Source organism: Rhineura floridana, chromosome 15 (genome assembly GCF_030035675.1).
Source record: "Rhineura floridana isolate rRhiFlo1 chromosome 15, rRhiFlo1.hap2, whole genome shotgun sequence".
Lineage (NCBI taxonomy): Eukaryota > Metazoa > Chordata > Lepidosauria > Squamata > Rhineuridae > Rhineura > Rhineura floridana.
Window position 1 is genome coordinate 8,595,167 of NC_084494.1, and position 20,725 is coordinate 8,615,891.

At 46.2% G+C, this 20,725-nt stretch overlaps 1 protein-coding gene across 7 annotated transcripts in view; it reads right to left on the bottom strand.

Annotated features, from left to right (window-relative positions):
• Positions 1 to 20,725, bottom strand: part of CSMD2 (CUB and Sushi multiple domains 2) — a 769,620-nt gene that overhangs the window by 123,702 nt on the left and 625,193 nt on the right. For all 7 annotated transcript variants that reach the window (XM_061596306.1, XM_061596301.1, XM_061596302.1 and 4 more), the window contains 6 exons: positions 20,175 to 20,291; positions 14,950 to 15,063; positions 13,000 to 13,095; positions 8,824 to 9,027; positions 6,289 to 6,413; positions 834 to 930 (listed from right to left, as the gene is read on the bottom strand). In XM_061596306.1, the coding sequence (XP_061452290.1) occupies positions 834 to 930; positions 6,289 to 6,413; positions 8,824 to 9,027; positions 13,000 to 13,095; positions 14,950 to 15,063; positions 20,175 to 20,291 (753 nt within the window). The remainder of the gene's footprint in view (positions 1 to 833; positions 931 to 6,288; positions 6,414 to 8,823; positions 9,028 to 12,999; positions 13,096 to 14,949; positions 15,064 to 20,174; positions 20,292 to 20,725) is intronic.

Genomic DNA, 20,725 nt, shown 5'->3' on the forward strand with positions numbered 1-20,725 from the left:
CTGACGCTGTGTTTGTGTGTGTGTGAGAGAGAGGGGGGGGGGGAGAGAGAAATAGGGGGGGGAGAGAGAGGGGGGGGACGTGAGATTTCCTAGCATGGTTTTGCCTCCAACATGCAAAGAAGAAATGGGAGAGAGTGGGGAATTTGTAGGTGGCAGGAAGAAGCTGTGGATGGGGGTGGGAAAAGTCAACTTCTCCTCTGCCTTGTCTGTGCAACTGCTACCTCAGCCTATTTCAATTTTTATATGTTTCTTGTTATCCTGTTAAGTTGCTTTGAGTCACTTTGCTGTAAAAAGCAACAAATTAATCTAATACTGTACTAAAACAAGACCTAAAGTGCTCATCCATAAATATAAAGAACATATCTTTCCTACTCCACTTAAAAGGACAAGCACAAAAAGCGGCCACAATTAGTTGTTCTCTAAATTAAGGACCAAAAGCTTGAATAATTTTTTTGTCTGATGCCTACACGCAGACAATGATGGTGCCCAGCATACTTCTCCAGGGAGAGCATTGTACCAGCGGGGGGTCACCACTGAAAATGATTTTTTCCCCTGCTTGATTTAGGAACCCACTCTCAAAGCCCAGCTAGAGACCCTCTCTCTGCCTTGGGTGTTTTTTTTTTTTGCTTTTGATGAGACCAGTCCAAATTATTGACTGGCGACAGTTGATGCTCGACCTCTAAGTCCAGCCTCCCCCAACCTGATGCCTTCCAGATGTTCTGGACTACAGCCATGCTGGCTGGGACTGATGTGGATCGTAGCCGAAAACATCTAGAGGGCACCAGAGAGACAAAAGCTGATGTAGCCCATTCTTTGCCAGCTTCAGAGCTCACCTGAGAAGCTGCCCAGCATGGTGGCTGTGTTATCCCCTCCGTCAAACACTTCTAGGGAATCCCAGTTCTGTTCTGTGACAAAGCTGATCACTTGGATCTGAGAAGGCAGGAAGGAGAAAAAGGAAAGGAACAACAACAACAACAATAATAATAATAATAATAATAATATCCCACCCTTCCTCCCACTAGGAGCCCAGGGCAGCAAACAAAAGCACTAAAACTTCATAAAAACAGACATTAAAATATATTAAAACTAAGCATCTTTAAAAACATCTTTATGATGACAATCAGTTTTTAATTAGTCAGCCAGATTTAATTTTGGAAAAAGAAACCAAACCTTTAAGGCACTCATTTGCAGACATCTCTGCCCACAGAGACTTGTTTCCGTGTTAACTTATCTGCCACGGAGCCCCTGCATGTCTGTTCAGGAACCTGTTGGGTACTGGATAGCTTTGCATTGAAGAGCATTGTTGTCAGGCACAGCTCTGATTAGCAAGTGTAATTTCTAGGGCACACACTTGATTAGTGTGATATTAATTTGGCCTCACTGCTGCCCCACTGAAACTGGGATGATGCTCTCAAACATGCCCAGCAATGCAGATGAATGTTGCAGAGGAACACTGTCATGGGCAAGCTTTTTTTTTCTGGGAAGCTCATCTGCCATTATTGATGTTCTCTTCGAGGAGATCCTGTTAAACTCCCGAGATACACCAGCATTCCCTGAAACACACACTCCTTATCTATGGAACAACCATTTATAAAATGTGTCCGACAAATTTATCCTTCCAAGAATGGGGAGTGTATAAACTATATCTGTCCATGCAGAATAAAACTATGGTGCAATATATTCATTTGTGCTATTTGGAAAATCCCAGTGGCTGATGGGTAGTAGTAGTAGGGGTGTGCAGATTTGCCTTGAATCTGTATCCGGTGGATGCAGCACAATCTGTTTCAGATGCATTCTATGTGGTTTCGATTCAATTCATTATTTGGATCCAGCTCTGATCTGTTAAATTTGATGATTTGCTCCCTTTGACTTGGTCATGTGAAAGACTACCCCAAATCACCGATTGACTTTATTATTTAGGATTCAGACAGAGGTGGTGCACACCTTTAATAAATGGTCCCTTAATCTATTTACAGAGAAAGCTGACCCTATCCCTGACATACTACCTTTCTATAGGTGGGGAAGTTTCATTTTATGTTTTTGGTAGAAGAGAGCATTCGAATATGCTTCTCAAGGAGCCCCAAGTGGGACAAACCAAGTGAATTTTTGCCACTTGATTCTGAAGACTGTATCCTCTCAGTTGTTCCTGAACATTCTCTAGGAAATGCTTGGATGACAAATCCATTCTACCATTGGGGGGGGGACTGCCTTCAAGTCGATCCCGACTTATGGCGACCATATGAAGAGGGTTTTCATGGTAAGCAGTATTCAGAGGGGGATTACCATTGCCTTCCTCTGAGGCTAATCCTCCACAACTGGCTAGGGTCTGCTCCGCTTGCCACAGCTGCACAAGCCAGTCCCTTCCTTGCCACAACTGCTAGCTGGGGGCAACTGGGCTCCTTGGGACTAGGCAGCTTGCCCACGGCTGCACAGGTGGCAGGGCATGTAACCCCTGAGCCACTCACTGTGGGGTGATCTTAAGCTGGCCCTTGACGCCCAGAAGACACGAGCGGGGATTTGAACTCACAGACTCTGGACTCCCAGCCAGGCTCTCCTCCCCACTGTGCTATACAAAATTTCTACTCCGCTGAACGCAGCAAAGGGAAAGGTGGATGTCAGAAGAGGGATCATAAACCATTATCTCTGACATTATAGCTTGTTTACCTCCTTGATTTATCCTAACAACTTTGTGGGGACTTTAAAGCAAAAGAAAAAAAAGAAAAAAAAGATGAAAACCGTTCGAATCCATCTCACTGAAATGCTTATGACCTCCGTGGAGTCTACCAATTGCTCTAGCCAAGTCAGCTTCTGCATAATTATCCACCTAGTAATAATTTCCTCTAATACAGAAACAAGACTTTGAGGGAGGTCCCTTTCTCCCTCTTGTTCTACCCCCAAAGCTCCCCGGTTTTGGAAAGGCATAAACATTCTAGGGTTCTAATTCTACTCTGATGTGCAGGATTTCATGAGGGATCAGCTTGTATTTATTGCCAGGGATATAAATGAATTCATCCAGGGAAGAGATGCCTTTGGGATGAATAATTCATACCCAAAGAGCTAGCAAGTGCGCTGATTTCATAAAATCCTCATTGGCTTGACACTGTCTCTGTTCTAAAAATGCTTTCATTCCCACCACCTCCTCTTGTTTTGCCACTGTTTAATCTTAACCAGTGGTGCAAAGTGGGCATTAATGGGTGCCTAAAGGGATGGGAAACTGATGGACCTGGGCCTCAGCCTAGACGTTGGCTGCATGCAGTGGCGTGGTGGCTCCATGTCAGTGGGGCAGTGGAATCTGCTCTGGGTTTTAGTCTGAACTTTCAAGGAGCCGTCGATAGAGCTTTCAGATTTCAGCACCTTGAACAGCTCCTTGAAAGTTCAGACTAAAACCAAGAGTGGATTCCACTGCCCCACTGATATGGAGCCACCAGCCATCACTAGCTGCATGTTCTATTGGTCTCTAACACACCCACACCCCGTTTAAAGGACAGCACAGTCCTGTACATTTGAGGCACAGCAAGGCAAAAGGCAGAAAGAGAGTAAGACACAAGCTACCTGGTAAGCATTCACAAATTAAAGGTCCTCAGAGTTCAATCAGTTTTCATTCATCAAAGGAAAGCTATTATTTTTGCCCTTCCTCTTCTCATAACACTAGAATTCATGGACATCCAATGAAGCTGTATGTTGGAAGATTCAGGACAGACAGAAGGACTTCTTCATGCAGTGCATGGTTTAACCATGGAATTTGCTCCCACAGGAGTTAGTGATGGCCACTAACTTGGATGGCTTTAAAAGAGGATTAGGCAAATTCATGGAGGATAAAGCTTTCAATGGCTACTAGCCATGATGGCTATGCACTACCACCACTGTTGGAAGCAATATGCTCCTGAATACCAGTTGTTGGAAATCGCAGGGGGGAGAATGCTCTTGCGCTCAGGTCCTGCTCGCAGGCTTCCCATGGCCATCTGGTTGGCCACAGTGGGGACGGGATGCTGGATTAGATGGGCCATTGGCCTGACCCAGCAGGCTCTTCTGATATTCTTATGAATTCTCATCATTGGACCCCTCCTGGATAGTTTATTGTTGCTGTGTTTCAGTTCTCATGTTGTTTCAAAAAGTGCGAATTCAATAGATTCAGGTTTAAACATGAACTGAATCAAATTTCTCCCCCATCCCTAAGATGATGGCGGTAGTTTTCAAACCACCTTGCACACAGGAAAGGATGCTGGAACACATTCAAGAGGATGCTGGCTGAGACTGCTGGGCCTTACCATTGCCCTGTGTGAACTGCTTCCAAGAACATCTTCAGCACTCCCTTTTGGAAGGGGAAGATGAGCAGCGGTGATCAAACTGTCCTTGAATAGGGCTTATCTGTCACTATTGATCTGCTCATTCAGGAACTCTTAATAAGCTTCTGAGGAGCCCTAGGTACGTTATCTGGAAGAAAGCCTGAAAACCACTTTGATGGGGTAGGAGAAAGGGGATTCTATTTTCTGAATAAAGCCATGTTTTTCTTAAATGTTTCCATTTTTTCGTTTCTTCTTTTCTTCCATCTTAAGTGCCTATGTTCCAAAAATCCATTAGCAGCTTTGCTAAGGAGGCTCTCACTGAGCCGCTGCATTCCAAACAAGAGGCACAAAGAGAGAGAGCGGCTTAAGAGAGGGGTGTTGCCCTCTCCCTTCCGTTCTCCTCATCCCTGCTTAAATTAATGAACAAATGATCGCCTTTTCAAACTGCAAGTGCCAAACGCTTTGCAAAACCACCTCCACTGTCTAACAGTCTTGCTCTGCTAAAGTGAGTTTTTTTCTTTCTTTTCCCCTTGGCGTGCCTGTGGGAATTACCTGTAACAATGCAAACAAGTCACAAGATATCCAGGGCAAAATTAAACGTTATGGGGAGGGTGGTGAGACACAAATCCAGAACAAAATGGATCTGTTTATTAGCTTTAGCACCAAAGGAAATACATGCCAGTTGCTAGTTTGGAAGTTGCAAGGAGGCTCGCTTGCTGGTGCTGGTTGTTTCTCTCACTCCCTGTTGCCTGCCTACCAAAGCAGAGTGGTTATTATTATTCCAATATAATAATAATAATAATAATTTTACTAAGAAGAAATATTGCCTACATGCATAGCCAGGATCACAATGGATTGGATCCAGAGTAAACTGCATCTCGGTCCCATTTAAATCAATGTGAAATGTTAGTCACTACTTAAGTCTCATGAATATAAATGGGCAACTAACTCAGCCTGGATCCATCCTGTATAGTCCCATGGGAGCAAGAGGCTCACAGGGGAAGCAGGCAGAGTCCAATCACTGTCCAGTCAAAGGCAGAGTCAAAGCAGAGGCATGAACAGGACCTTGGAGAGCTCTATAAAATTGTCAGAGTGGTTTACCAAAAAATCTTACCATCATAAAAATCAATAATAATAAGTTCACAACAGTAAAAAGACACCCCCCCAATAAAACTCATATGGCAAAAGCAACAGGAAAATAAAATGGTCTTAACAGATATCAAAGTAGGCACCAGGGGACAAAAAAATCCATAAAGGGGGGCATCACAGAGAAGATCTAGTCCACAGTTGCCAGCTGCCATGCTTCAGATGACACGAGAAGGGGATCAGAGTTCAATCAATTTTCTTTCTTTCAGCCTGCACGGGCAGGTTCAAGTGGAAGCAGATGTTCCTCCATGGATGTGGCCCCCATGCCCCTTCAAAGGTAAGCAACTGCACTTTGAATTGGGCTCAGAAACGGAGCAGCACAGGCACAATACGTTCTCAGCTCCTGGTCCCAGTAGGGCCCCACTCATGTAGCAGGTTATGTTCCAGGCCCCCGCTGAAACGCAAAAACCACTGGAAAGTGGGGCCCTACTGTATTCCAGCCACCACGCTACAGCTGACAGCGATCAGCTGTAGCGTGGGGCTGACAGCAATCAGTTGTAGCGCATGATCAGCTGTAGCACAGGGAGCTCCAGCTGCAGTGCTACAGGTGACAGCAATCAGCTGTAGCGAGCGAGCTTCCTGTGCTACAGCTGATCGCTGTCATCTGCAGCGTGGCAGCTGGAGCTCCCCGTGCTACAGCTGATCGCTGTCATCTGCAGCGTGGCAGCTGGAAGTCCCCCTTCCTACAGCTGATTGCCCCTCTGGAGCCGCCGTATTAACGGAATATCAAAAAACGGGGCCCTGCTGTATCAGGACTGAGGGCTGAGTGTTCAATGCTCCAAGGATATTTGAGCTGGGATCACTATACAAGCCTTTAGATGAGCTTACCAAACCGGGCACTCCTGGAACGCTTTACCTGTATTCCTGCTCCTTCAGGGACCGTTATTTTCCACACACAGTTGAGGCTGTTCAAGTAAGGCTCGGGGAATCCAGGGGATAAAATTGTGCCTTTTCGCTCAGTTAAGTTTCCACCACAGGGCACTGCAAGAGACAAGGGAGACTCCGGCAGATCAATTTCATGTGAAGCTGCCTAATCTCTAGCTACTCTCTATCAACACTGTTATCTGCTTCCACTTCCTGCTCCCTCCCCTTCATAGCACCTTGGACAGCTCCTTGGAAGTTCAGACTAAATTCTGGAGTGGATTCCACTGCACCACTGACATGGAACCCCCAGTCGCCACCGTATGTATGCCTAGGTGCTTTTAAAGATGTTTTTAAAGTTTTTTTATAAAATTTTTTAAAAATATGTTTTGTTTTAATATATTTTAATGTCTGTTTTTATGATATCTTAGTGTTTTTGTTTGCCACCCTGTACTGGGAGGAATCACAGGGTATAGACTTAATGAATGAATGAATGAATGAATATGTTGTTGTAATGCGCCTTCAAGTCGATCACGACTTATGGTGACCCTATGAATCAGTGACCTCCAATAGCATCTGTCATGAACCACCCTGTTCAGATCTTGTAAGGTCAGGTCTGTGGCTTCCTTTATGGAGTCAATCCATCTCTTGTTTGGTCTTCCTCTTTTTCTACTCCCTTCTGTTTTTCCCAGCATTATTGTCTTTTCTAGTGAATCATGTCTTCTCATTATGTGTCCAAAGCATGATAACCTCAGTTTCGCTTCTAGTGACAGTTCTGGTTTAATTTGTTCTAACACCCAATTATCTGTGTTTTTTTCACAGTCTGTGGTATGCGCAAAGTTCTTCTCCAGCACCACCACCACCACCACCACCATAATAATAATAATAATAATAATAATAATAACAACCCGCCCTTCCTCCCAGTAGGAGCGATTGGAATTGTAGTCCAGCAACATCTGGGGACCCAAAGGTTGGGAAAGGCTGGCCTATAGGTTGGGGGTGAATTGACCCCATCCCCTTTCAGGAAGAAGATTCGCAAGGTCACTGCATCCCCCAAGGAGGCCCCTCTCCAAGCACTTCGTCTTCACCTTTTCCAGCATCCACCCTCCCACCCTTTGAGCAGTGTGGGTCTTGCCAGTTGCCAGATGGAGCTGAGTGCGGATTTTTAGGCTGCTCTCTGATTGGCCTGTGGGGGCATCCTTTTCCACCTACCTTACACTGCTCTCCATTCCATTGGCTTCTGGTGAGTTGGGTTTAATCTGGCTGTTCCCTGCTGGCATGTTGTGCGGGCAGGTAAGTGGAGCTTAACCAGCACCCTGAGGCATGGTGGGCAGCTAATGATGACCAGATTTGGGCTCAGCGTGGTTTGGGGCTCTTGGGACCGGGCATGTGTCACCTGCTGAATGCTGAATAGCAAGGATGGCTGGCACAGGTCAGGTCACACACTCCAACCTCCCTTTAAGGGAAGATGCTATTTGCCTACCGTCACCTGCATGGGAGATGATGTTACGTTGGGGTGGTTTGGCTCTCAGCAGCAGGCAGGAGGTTTACTGCCTACCTGTACAGATTGTCCCTCCTGACACTTGTTTGGTTTGATTAGCACAAGTTCTTCTTTGTTATATTTTAATAAATATAACCTTTAACAAAATGCTAAAGTTTTGAGCCTTCTTGTGTGGTAGAGAGAAATACTGCAAGTTTTCTTGCTCTGAAAATTAATTCTGCAATACTTTTTTTGTGTGTGCATAAGTCACTCTGCTTCTGCTAGACTTGAGGAGGAGCAAGGAGTAACACAGGACATTGAAACTAGAAATTCCCCTGGCCGGTGAGATTTTATCAGGTATTACAGCCATCTTTAAAACCATAACGCTAGAAACTTTTTTTAAAACCAATGCCTCATTCGAATCAATAGACCCAAGTTAGTCATGTCCATTAATTTCAATGGGTCTCCTCTGAGTGTGACTAATGTTGGATATTATCTAATACTCTTGGGAAACTGAACTCAGCACTTTTGCTGTGCTTCCATGGAATGACAACACCCAAATATATACCCAAAACAGCAGTAGCCCCACTACTGCTGTGAGTTGTCGTCTGAAGTATACCCGTGGTCATGGATGCACTTAGGAGTGGACCTCTGTAGGCTTCCTGCTGTGGCTGGGAGATTTGCGGACAAGAGAAGGAAGCAGCCCAACTTCTGCCTTCAATCTTACACATAAAGATTTCGATGTCTTCGTATATAAAAACTCATGTGACCAATCTCGTGCCCTTGCATCAGATGTGGGAAGCCTTTGCCTCTGCAGATGCTGCTTAACTACAACTCCCATCAATCCTACCGAGCATGACCAATGGCCAGGGATGACTGCAGGGCCAAAGGTTCCCCACGCCCGCCTTTCATGGTCAATAGAAGCAGTTTCGGCCCCAGTCCTCCAGGCTCCAGCGCCAGCTCAAGCCCAATATCCTCCAGGAACCCTGGAGTTGAATACTCAGGTCTGTATTCAGGTTCAGCCCCATTCTGGCTTTGTCAGGTACAAACCAACACAGGCCGGCACGGAGGAATTCCACTGAGCAAGGGCTCCAGGCATCGTCAGGCACTCGATGCTGCGGGATCCTTGGAGGGCGTAGCCGGGGCTGCACTCAAACCGGATCACGGCGCCTACAGAGAAATCGCTGCCTACCCGCCTCCCATAGCGGGGTTCTGGCACAGAGCTGCACTGTGTTGCACTTGTCCGTGGGACCGCTTCAAGAGACACACAGGGGGAGGAAATGGCAGGGGAGAAGAACACAGGGCAAAGATGAGCAAAATCTTAATGCGAGTATCATGTATGAAGAGCATAGGTCAGGCATGGGGAAACTCAGGGCCGCAGGCCAAATGTGGCCCTCCAAGACTCTCTGTCTGGCCCTTGGGACCCTCAGGCCAGCCCTCCCAACCACCACCCCTACCAGACCTGCTTTGTACTCCCCCCCAAGTGTTTTTGCCTGGCTAGAATGCACCCTTGAACTCTGCTTGCCTGAAGGGAGGGCAGAGAGGGGCGTGTGTGTAGAAACTGGACTTCTGTATGGGGATAAAATTCACAACTGTTTGCCCTGCTCACTTTTGCCCCTGGCCCCGTCCGCCATGGGCATGTGGCCCTCAGAAGGGAATGCGGCCCTCAGGTTGAAAAAACTGCCCCCGCGCCTCCCTGTTTAGATCTTGTCCCCCCCCCCGCCTCCCAGATGTAGATCTTGTGCTGCAAAGGTAAATGTTACATTTTATTTATTTAAATAGTTATAGGCCACACTTTTCGTTAAAAAATATAGCAAGGTGGGGTTCAATAAATAAAATTACAGTAACTTCGATAAAAGCAAAAGCATTATTTAATATTTTAAACAATATTTTTTCACTTTTGACCTTGCCCACCACTGGCATGAGGCCCCTGGAAGCTTGCCCAAAAGGGAATGCGGCCCTCAGGCTGAAAATGCCCCCCCATATACATTGGGCAGAGGCAAGAAATGCACTCCCTGCCTAGATCTTGCAGTTAACCCTTGATTGTTGAAAGCTTCGCACGGATGCCCAAACTCCACCAATGCAGCTAAAATAAAGGTGCCCTCCAACTCCAGTGCATGGCTAGCACTAGGAGGCATGAACCAGCCATCAGGACATACAGCGTTGTAATGGAAAGGTGCTTGATTTGACTTAGAGAGGTTAGATGCTGGCAAGGGGCTGCTCCTGTTGCTGTTCCTCTCTGAGAAGCAATCAGACACGATTGTGCCGCTCAGGGGAGGTTGCAATTAACTCTCCGGAGGGAAGGAGGCAATTTTTATTTGACTTCATCAAAGTCTTTGATTCAGCTAAATCATTAACAATTGCTATCAAAATCTCTGCCCCCATAATTAGGAAGAGTCAACTGAAAGGTTCTCTGATTACTGCAAAAAAAGTGTAAAAAAGGAATCAGGGTCGAGCCTTCCTGTGGTGGCTCAAGCTTGCAAGTGAGCTCAGCTACCCAGGATATCCAGGGGCTTTCCAAAATTGCAAAGCCCTCCTGTAGAAGCAGCGTCTGATGGCTTTGTATGCTTTCCCTACCGGGATAAATCAGGCACAGCAGAACTGCTGTTAATTACGGGCTCCCAATTAAGCCTCTGAAAAACACCATAGGGAAAGATTTTTTCCCCCAAGAGAAAAATTGTCAAAAGAATATAAAAGCAGTGTTTTGACTAGCACAACGAGAGGTATTTAGAAGACAGCCAGAAGGCAGGCACACAGAGGCAGTCCATGCTTCATCTTCTCCCTGGACACACATGACATGTGTGCAAGCGATGGAAACCTCAGCCACGGCTGAAACCTAGGAGCATAGGAAGCTGTCTCGTACCAAGCCAGAGACTTCATCCACCTAGCTCAGTACTACCTGCACAGTCTGGCAGTGGCTCTTGAGGGTTTCAAGCAGAAGCCTTTCCTAGTCCTACCTGCAGGGGCGTCACTAACGGGGTGCGGAGGGTGCGGCCTGCACCCAGGTGTCACCATGAGGGGGGTGACACCCAGAGCCGCCACGCCACGCCCCGCGCCGTTGCCCAGCAAGGCTGCTCCAACTCCTCGGAGGCGGGCGGGTGGGCGAGACCGGGAGCAGCGTCGGCGGGGTGAGAGAGGTGCGCCGGCGTTCCCAGGCCTTCTCTGGCTGGGTGCCCCTCTGGCATGCACCCTCCCAGGGACATGGATGGGGTGACTGGCCTTCAGTGTGTGCGCACATGCATCCACGCATGCAAGCCCAGCCACCTCGTCCATGACCCTGGGAGGGCGAGCACTGGAGGTCTGCAATTCCCCGCACTCCCGCTAGTGACACTGCTGCCTACCTGGAGATGCCAGGGACTGAACTTGGGACCTTCTGCATGCAAATCAGATGGGCCTACCCTTGACCTACAGCAGTGGGTAGGTGGAGATAGGCTCAATTCCAGCCGACCTCAGCCAGCACAAAAGATGCACATCTTTTGGTATTAAGAGGATGGACACCTTCCGCATTGGTTTTCATGTGCTTTGGGGAGTTCCACAGTTCAATGGGAGCTTATTGAAGATGGTCAATGAGAAGACCAGTAAAGGTACATAAGCTTCACTGAAAGACAAGACTGAATGCCCGGTTGCTTCTGATTTTCCTTTACCATGTGAGGCATGGCAGAGATGGGATGACATTGGTGGCCCTAATTCTCAGGTGGTCATTTCAGTGCTGTTTTGGGGGGACTGTTAATAGTGAGCCCCCCTCCCACCTGGAAACTGTTGGAGAATTTTGTCTCCCTTTCCCCTACCGGCATATTTGGTGAAATGGCCTCTACAGTTTGTCACCCACCCAGTTATAGAATTAACAAATGTTTTTTGCTGATTCATCTCTGGGGTGCAGTTTTAACTGGCAAAGGCAATTTTAATATATGAGATTCTTGATTTGATTTGATTCTCGAGTTTACTGATTTATTTTAAAGGATGCATTAGATTCCGGTGTGCTTCTTTCACGGGGAAGGAAAAGGAAAATAGTACAGATTACCTTCCTAGCAAGCAGAAAACAGTAGTCTTTGGTTCTTACACTGAAAATTATACCTTATTTGCTTCATTATTTCAAAGAGGCACCAATACTGAGGTTTGATTAATTGGTTAAAGGGCACAGGATTACTCAACTAAAATGTCTTCAATTGATTCACAGGTCTAGCACTCAGATGGTGACATTTAGTAATTTCACATTTTGTAGCCTCCTGCAATATGCATTAAGAGCTTTTGGATAAAATGGACTTGCAGAAATCATTTCTGCTTATTGATTGTGGTCACTCCTTACTACTGCTATTAATTTCAATTGCTGGCTATTCTTAAGTCACTAATATTCTATATTAAGGGTAGCCAACTTGGAGTCCTCCAAAAGATGGCCATGATGGCTGCAGCTGATAGGATCTGAAGTCTGACAATATCTGGAGCCCCTCCCTCCTGTTCTAGAATATCTCAAAGTCTGTTAATTTTGATGGGCAAGGGAGGGAGAAGACAGTTCTAGCTCTGCTCCTAATCCCACTACCTTATTTTTCTAGCAGCAAATGCATTAATATTTCAGCCCAGAGCCCAGATGAATTCTGGGTTGAAATGTAAACTCATCGTAAAATATTGCAGAACCATGCTCCTTTTCTCTCAATGAGATTTACACCACATTCCAAACTCAAGATCTGTCAGGATGAAATAAATGAATTTTGGGGTCTCCTGGCTGAGCCAGGGTAACTCCCTCAACCCCGTTGAGCTCAGCTGTGGCTCAGCTTGTGGGATGTGAGTTGGAGAACTTACACCAGGGTAGGTTCAAAAAGAGGGCATTCCTGGGGCATGGCAGGGGTGGGATGGAGCAAGGGGACACTTAACGCCTCTTCCAGGCCTCTTTCAGCTCAGTCTTGTGACCTGGAAACCTGGCAGAACTCACTCCAGCAAAAAGGATGGTAAGTCCAACTCTGTTTTACAGGCTGGTTTTCCCTCTGCCAGGATTGGGCTGGCTCAGCCAGCAGCAGCCGTGCAACTGAATGGAGTCTGGAATAGGAGAAACTGACAACCGGCTTAACTTAATCTGGCATAAGTTCTGCCATCTTCCTATACTAAGGGTTGCTCTGCCCGGCTATGATCCTCCCAAATGACTCTTCCCTGAGTGACCCTGCGCTGATGGCTTCCACACCAACCAACATGCCCCCCCCCCATTTCAATTTGATTATTGTTATCTTCTCCTACCTTGGTATACAAAATGGAAACCTTTGGCGGTGGCTTGGCCTTTGGCACTGAACTTGATCAGGATTTGGTTGGTGGTAGCCAAAGGCAAGGATTCGCCTAGGGAAGGAGAAAGCAGTTTTTTTTAAAAAAAAAAACACTTTGAAAACAAAATACAATAAAGTAGAATTCTTACCTAAATGAAGCCAAAATTGGTCTGGTGCACCATACCAAAGGGGTGGTAATTTTCTGTGGAGCAGTGATGAGGAACCTGGCCCTGCTTTGTACCCTCTTATGAGTTTCCCACCACCCAAACTCGTGTGTATGAGTTCTCTGCCCCCCCCCGTCCCCCCAGGTGCGTGCAAGCCCTGCTTTTGGTTTCTACCCACCTGCTCCCACGAACGTGGCAGGAACCGGTGGTTTGGGGCTTTCTCTGTAGTGGCCCCCTGGCCTGTTTATGAAAAGCTCTCCCTAGCATTGTCTGCCCGGTGCCAGCCTTAAGGGATGTTCAGACATTACATGCAATGAGCATACAATCTGTGTACCTGTGTACACAATAGCTGAGCTGTACAAATCAACACGTGCACACTCTTCCACAGCAACACTTGTGCATGCGTAGAGACAGCTTGCACCTGTGTTCAGCATAATGTGTGAACTAGGCTCTTATCACTGTTTCAACAACCGTCGAAGCGTGGGAAACACCAGTGATATGACTTTGTGCTGTTAAATCTGATTTTAATAATGGTCATGTGATTTAGTTTTCTGGGTTTTTTTACTTTGGTTGTAAATCACTTCAGGATATTTTAGAGGGGAACAATGTATAAACTGAACAGGCCTAAACATTCACACACCCATTCACTCACAAGACCAAAGAAAGAGCTGTGCTAGATCAGACTAAAGGCCCAACTAGTCCAGCATTCTGCTACCACAGTGGCTAACCAGATGCCTCTGAAAAGACCACAACAAGGACAGAAGACTCTCCTGGTCATGTTCCCCAGCAACAGGTGTTTAGACGTAACCCCCAAAGTCACTAAACTATGGTGTCTCCTCCGGGCTACCTGTTATAGAATCATGGAATCATAGAGTTGGAAGAGGCCTTTAAGGCCATCAAGTTCAATTCCCTACTCAATGGAGGAATCCAAATTAAAGCATTCCTGACGGCTCTCCAGCTGTCTCTTGAATGCCTCCATTGTTGGAGAGCCCATCACCTCCCTAGGTCATTGGTTCCACTGTCCTAACAGTTAGGAAGTTTCTCCTGATGTTCAGTCGAAATCTGGCTTTTTGTAACTTGAGTCCATTATTTCGTGTCCTGCACTCTGGGACGATCGAGAAGAGATTGTGGCCCTCCTCTGTGTGACAACCTTTCATGTACTTGAAGAGTGCTATCATACCTCCCCTCAGTCTTCTCTTCTCCAGGCTAAACATGTCCAGTTCTTTCAGCCTCTCCTCATAGGGCTTTGTTTCCAGTCCCCTGATCCTCCTTATTGCCCTCCTCTGAACCTGTTCCAGTTTGTCTGCATCCTTCTTAAGGTGTGGTGGTGTTCTGCTCCTTGCTTTATCTCCACACAACCGATTGGTGCATGAGCAGTAGGACTCAAGCAAGCTTAAGATGATGTACCAAAGCAGTTTCTCCAAAAACACTATCCCTTTCCTAGTCTGTTTCATTTGCCCATAGATATTTCCCTTTCTTAGGAATGTGTGCAAGGACAGAAGAAGCTCTTTTGTTGTTGATTCCAAGTATTACCGTGAACCATGCCCTAGAGTTGCTAGGCAACAAGGGGCAGCATTTCCTCCTTTCCATCCCCAGCCGCCATCTTGGAACTGAAATTGCACTAAAGCAGGAATGGAAGGAAGGCAAACTATAGGTCCTACCAGGTGGCCACATGGATCCTCCAGAACCTGTGCATCTCAAGTCCTTTTTGACTAGAAGCCTTCCCATCTCCAGGAGTGAGGTGGGTCTGAGGGGGAACTTACCGGTGTGAGAACCAGAGAGAGAGCTGAGGAGGCGGGAATGCTGATTGGGACCATCATGCACTTCGATGATATCGTGAAGAGCTGTCTGGAAGAAGGCAAACTGACCAAACACCACTGTCAAGGAAACATGTGAAGAGGGAGTAATTACAGATAGGTGAACGGGCAGAAGTTCATCTACAGTAGCAAACGCAATGTCCCATGCCAACAGAATTGGAGGCAAAACAAGGCCGTGGAGAAACAAGAGGGAGGTCCTGATATACTCCAAAGGTGGTATTTAATGGTAGTCCTACTCAGACTAGACCCATTTAAGTTAATGGACATGACAAACTTTGATTTATTAATTTCAGTGGGTCTACTCTGAGTAGGACTTAGTTGAATACCACCCCAAGGTATGTAGAAGCATAACGTCACCCAATAGATTGCTGCCCGGCAATGGTGCTCCTCGGAGCACTGCTGAGAGTACCATATGCCCTAGAGGTGCAACTACAATCTGGGCTTTTCATGTTGCAGCCGAAATCAGGCAGGCACCTGGCGCGATAATGGTTAGGCACCTACTGAAGACATTTCTGGTTGGGAAGGCTTTCCCTGAGGTATAACCCAGTCATTTAAGGAATTATCCATCTTATATCTGATGAAATTTGTTTTTGGAGTTCGCAAAGTTTTTTTTAGAGTTTGTTGAATTGATTTTATTGTTTTTAGAGTTTGTGTTTGTGTGTTTTGTTCTTTTTTATGTTGTATACTGCTTCAATGGCTTTATATGTCTGTAGAATGATGACGACAAAAATACCCATCACTAACATACGCAAAGAATGCAACAGCACAACAATGACTAAGCATGCTCAGTGACCTTTGGAGCTACAGAATGTCGAGGATTAACTGGACAAGAAAAAGAGAACATTGGGATGGGGGGGGAAGAATTTGGTTTGTTGGAGCCCCTTGCAACTTACAATATTCTTGAGGGAAGCAGGGCTGGCTGGCTGGAATGTTGAACAGAAGTTCTTCTGTTAAGGAGTAAGGTTATACTGCAACATTTTTGTTGCAGATCTCCATTGTTACCAACTAAATCCAAACACTAAAGTTAAACATTTGTTTGACTTGGGACCTGGAGCAACACCTCTCCCTGTACCAGCCTGCCTGGGTCTTAAAACCTATAGAGTGAGCTCTTCTTTGTGATCCATTATTACAAGGTTCTTTTAACACCCACCATATGAACACGGGCATCTGCCATATACCCTGTCAGATCACTGGTCCATCTAGCTCAGTATTGTCTACACTGACTGGCAGCACCTCTCCAGGATGTCAAGTAGGGGGCTCTCCAACGGTTTCGGCCCAGTTTATCTGAAGGAGCGCCTCCAGAGTCACCAATTATGCCGCCTGACAAGATCAGCCTCACAAGACCTTCTCTCGGTCCCACTGGTTAAACTAGCTAGGTTGGTGCGGACCAGAGAGAGGGCTTTCTCGATTGTGGCCCCCACCCTCTGGAACTCCCTTCCTCTTGATCTTCGACATACTCCCTCCCTGACAGGTTTTCGCCGAGCCTTAAAAACCTGGCTATTCAGGCAGGCCTATGGGATTGGGGAGGGTTAGTTTTATGATGTTTTAATTGGAATCTGATTTTAAATTGACTATGACTGTGTTTTATTTTGTATATTGTATATGATGTATTGTTTTTTATTGTAAGTCGCCTAGAGTGTCCATTAACCTGGACAGATAGGCGACCAATAAATAAAATTATTATTATTATTATTACCTGGAGATGCCCTTGGGGATTGAACCTGGGACCTTCTGCATGCAAAACAGATACTCTCCCACAGAGCTATGGCTCATTCTTTAGGGGAAGTGTGCCACATGGTGATGTAGGAGAGGGCCTCCTCTCTGTTGCGCCCCAGGCATCTGTGGGATGCCCTCCCCTTGCACACTGTGCATTGTGACTTGCACAAACATTGTGATCCATTTGGTGCCAGGCAAAGACTTATTTATTTGCCAGGCATTTTAGGATTTAAATGTTTGGCCCACTCTGCTAAGATTGTTTTGGTTTGTTAATCCACTGTTAGTCATTCTCGGAGCAGACCCATAGATATTAATGGACTTGATTAACTTGGGTTCATCAGATTTAATAGGTCTCCTCCAAGTACAACACAGGTGGATACAACACTTTGTGTTTTTGCTACCTCAATTCATACTGATTTGGGGCTTTATTGTTTTATCATTTTCCTGTACCGATGGTTTATATGATGTGTGGTGTACATACACAGGTGAAGGGAAGTTTATAAATATTTTAAATAAACAAATAAGTGACCTTCAAGAATGCAGCTGTCGGGCAGGGCTGCAAGAGCTGTGGGCGCTCAGCACTAAGCCCGACATCCAAATTTAGAGAGCAGAAGCTCCACTGAAAATGAATGGAGGCTGTACAGTGCTTGTCTGAATTGGGCCCAGAAGTAGGCATTCGACATTTATCCCCCCACCCCACCAATAAAATAATCTTGGCAACAAGCAGATTTCCCCCCCCCCCAAAAAAGAGGAGGAAATAAATAACAGAGAGCTCCTTAGGCCATTTGCTTTCTTTTCTTTTTAATGTTACCTTCTGAGGGTTTTGGGTTATTTATGCATACATCTATTTTTTCAAAGCATAACAGCTGTTTTCTGCCTCAAAGCCCCGGGGCTTAAATTCTTGTTGTCACTGCTTGTTATTTTGGCGTGCAAGATTTGTTATTTGCAGCTTGTAAATGCCCGTTTACAGATTCACAAACTCTCAGTCCCTCACTAGGAAATTTTAGCAGTGAAGCCAGTGGCAACATTTATGAACTTTGCAAAATCAGCTGTTGCGCTGGAACGCTGCAGGGCGTTCCAACCACTTCCTGATGCATGCCTCTTGATGGTCTCTTTTTGTTAGAGCTTGCTGAACTGGTTGTGAAGCCAGGAAAATGCTGTTATCCAATAGGTCTAACCTAGTGCCCTCTGGATCTTATTGGACTACAACTCTCATCAGCCCCCACATCATACGGACGTGCTGGCTCAACCTGATAAGAGCTGCAGACCCTCGTGGGCTGCTTCCAATGCCATTGGGCCATCCTGGCAGGCTTACATGTTGGGTGAGCAACAAGAGTCTCCGATAAGTGTCAGGCAGTAAATCACAACTTTAATTTCCCACTATGCCCCCAACATAGCATTGTTCCAGGGCATGATGGGAAATTGAAATGGTGGCTCCTAATGAGGTCTGTGAGATGCCATTTAAATTTATCTCATGTCCTGGAGCAATGTTGCATTGGGAAAACAGCAGAGAATTAAAATAGCAACTGATTAGAGAGAGCTGAGTAGGCGTTGTTGTGGGTCCTGCTGGGATTCTGAAGCACCAGAAACTGCCCAAGGATGCCATGCACTGATTCCAGTCCTGATTTCACACTGCAGGGGGAGAAATGGTGCCCTCCAGATACTGCTGGTAGACTCCCAACAGTCCCAAAGGTCAGGGATCCACCAACTTCTAGAGGGCACCACACTGGTTACCCTTGTACATGGCATTCTGCAGGGTCCAGTAATGGTGGTTCCATGTCAGTGGGGCAGCGGAATCCTCTCCGGGTTTTAGTCTGAACATTCAGGGAGCTGCAGAAGCACCTTAGACAGCTTTCTGAAAGTTCAGACTAAACCCAGAGAGGATTCCACTGGCCCTCTGACATGCAGCCACCAGCTGCTACTGGTGGAAGCCTGGAAGGCTTCCTGAAAAGGCAGCTCACCACTGCTACCATCCTTCCCCAACAAAGTATAGCTGCAGGGGACAGTGGTAAGACTCTTCAAGTCAAAGAGTGGAGGCTTTAGACACCTGTGTTAGTTCTTCACTGAGTACTTTTGGCTCAAAGGTTGGCCTGCTGGAGAAGGGGGAGGGGAGCTGAACTCCTCCACATTTCGGGAGGGGGTAACTGCTGGTTGCCAGCTGCCATTTTTCTCTCCCCCAAGAAGCAACACTATGTGATGGTGTAACATTGCTTTCATGGGGGCTTTAAGTGGGAGTGGGGAGATAGAGGTTGCCAGTTTGTGGCCTGAGGGAGAAGCTCAGGTGGACATGTGGTTAATGGCACCTTAAATAGCCTGCATACGCAGCCAAAATTACTCCTCTGTTACTCCATCTGTTAACTGGGTGGCAAAATGGGGGTGGGATGTGATGTGTTGGCTCAACCCTCCCACAGATTCTTGCTCCTTCCCCATGCCTAGGAGAAGCCGGATAAAATTATTCACTGCAATTCATTTTTGTGGAATAAAAAAGACGCAAAATGAGAAAAAATAAATATGAAAATGTGTTCATTTTGCATTACTCATACAAATAGCAAGACTGAGGTTTGGCTTCTCTGGACACACAGTTTCCATTTCTTTTAATAGTCATGTAATAACAACAACACCTAGCATTTATATAGCACTTTTAGTGTTGGAAGTACTTTAAATTCATAATGTTATTCTGACAACCCAATAAAGTTATGCCAGTATTGCTAAATATTCCCATCTTGTAGATGGAGGGACTGAGGCAGGGAGAACCCTATGGCCCCCTAATGTGTATCATGGCAGAGATGAGATTCGGATGGCAGCCTCCCTCATGACAGCTCTTTCTCTGTGGGGAACGTGTGGCCCTTCAGGTATTGCTGAACTACAGCTTCCATCATCCCTGGCCACGCTTGCTGGGGTTGACAGGAGTTGTAGTTCAGCAACATCCAGAGGGCCAAAGGTTTCCCACACCTGTTTTAAGACTACATTGAATGCAACAGGACTTACTTCTGAGTAGACATTCACAGGGTTGCATGGTTAGTTTTTGTGCACTACTACATGATCAGCTGCTGTACACATGCTGCCTTGCTTAAGAGGAAATTGATGGAAGCCATCTTTGCTGCCATGACTAGGATCTCCCCAAGCCAGTCTTCACTAACCTGGAGCCTTCCAGAAGTTTTGGACTGCAACACCTTAGCTAGCCTTAGCTAGTACAGCTATGCTGCCTGCGACTGATAGAATGCAATCATCTGGAGGATACCAGGTTGGCAACGGCTGCCCTAGATCCCAGGGTACCCGATCCCAGGGTACCAATACAAGACAGCAAATTGCCAATTATGTTACTTCTTCATATATTCTTACCACCATGTGGCATTTGTATTTCCTGCCTCAGGCACCAAAATGTCCTCTGGTGCGCAGAACTATAATGGCTTCGGCCATCTAATAATCAGGGCTTGTGAAAACCCAGAATATACCGTAGTCTTTGGGCACAACGATGAAATACAGGCACACTTGTCTGGTTGTGTAGTTCCGGGGATAGTTTGGAGACAGGATGACGCCATCTGAGCCCGTGTACTGACCGCCACATGGTGCTGAAATGAGCCAAAAAGAACAACACACACACAAATCAAGCCATCTCTCTAGCATCCAGTGAGTGCCTTCCTCTTCTCTACTCCTTTGTTTTTAAAGATATCTAACACTGCATCCTCTTAATTCAACGCTGAGCAAAGCAGTAGAAATGCTGCAGTAGCTCACTAAAGACAGGAATTCACCCTAAGCAGAACGTGTGCCCGATACATATTTCATTACAAACATTGTGCCATTGACTGGAAGAATATAAGAACATACTGTATATCCAACCTATATGCTGCTCATTTTCTCCTGCCAAAAGGGAATGGTGAATATGTTCTTGGAAACAGTTCACACAGGGCAGTCTCAGCCAGTATCCTATGTGAACCAAGTGTGGGGCCCTGGATGTGTCCCAACTTCCTTTTCCATGTGCAGGACTCCCTCAGTGGACTAGTTC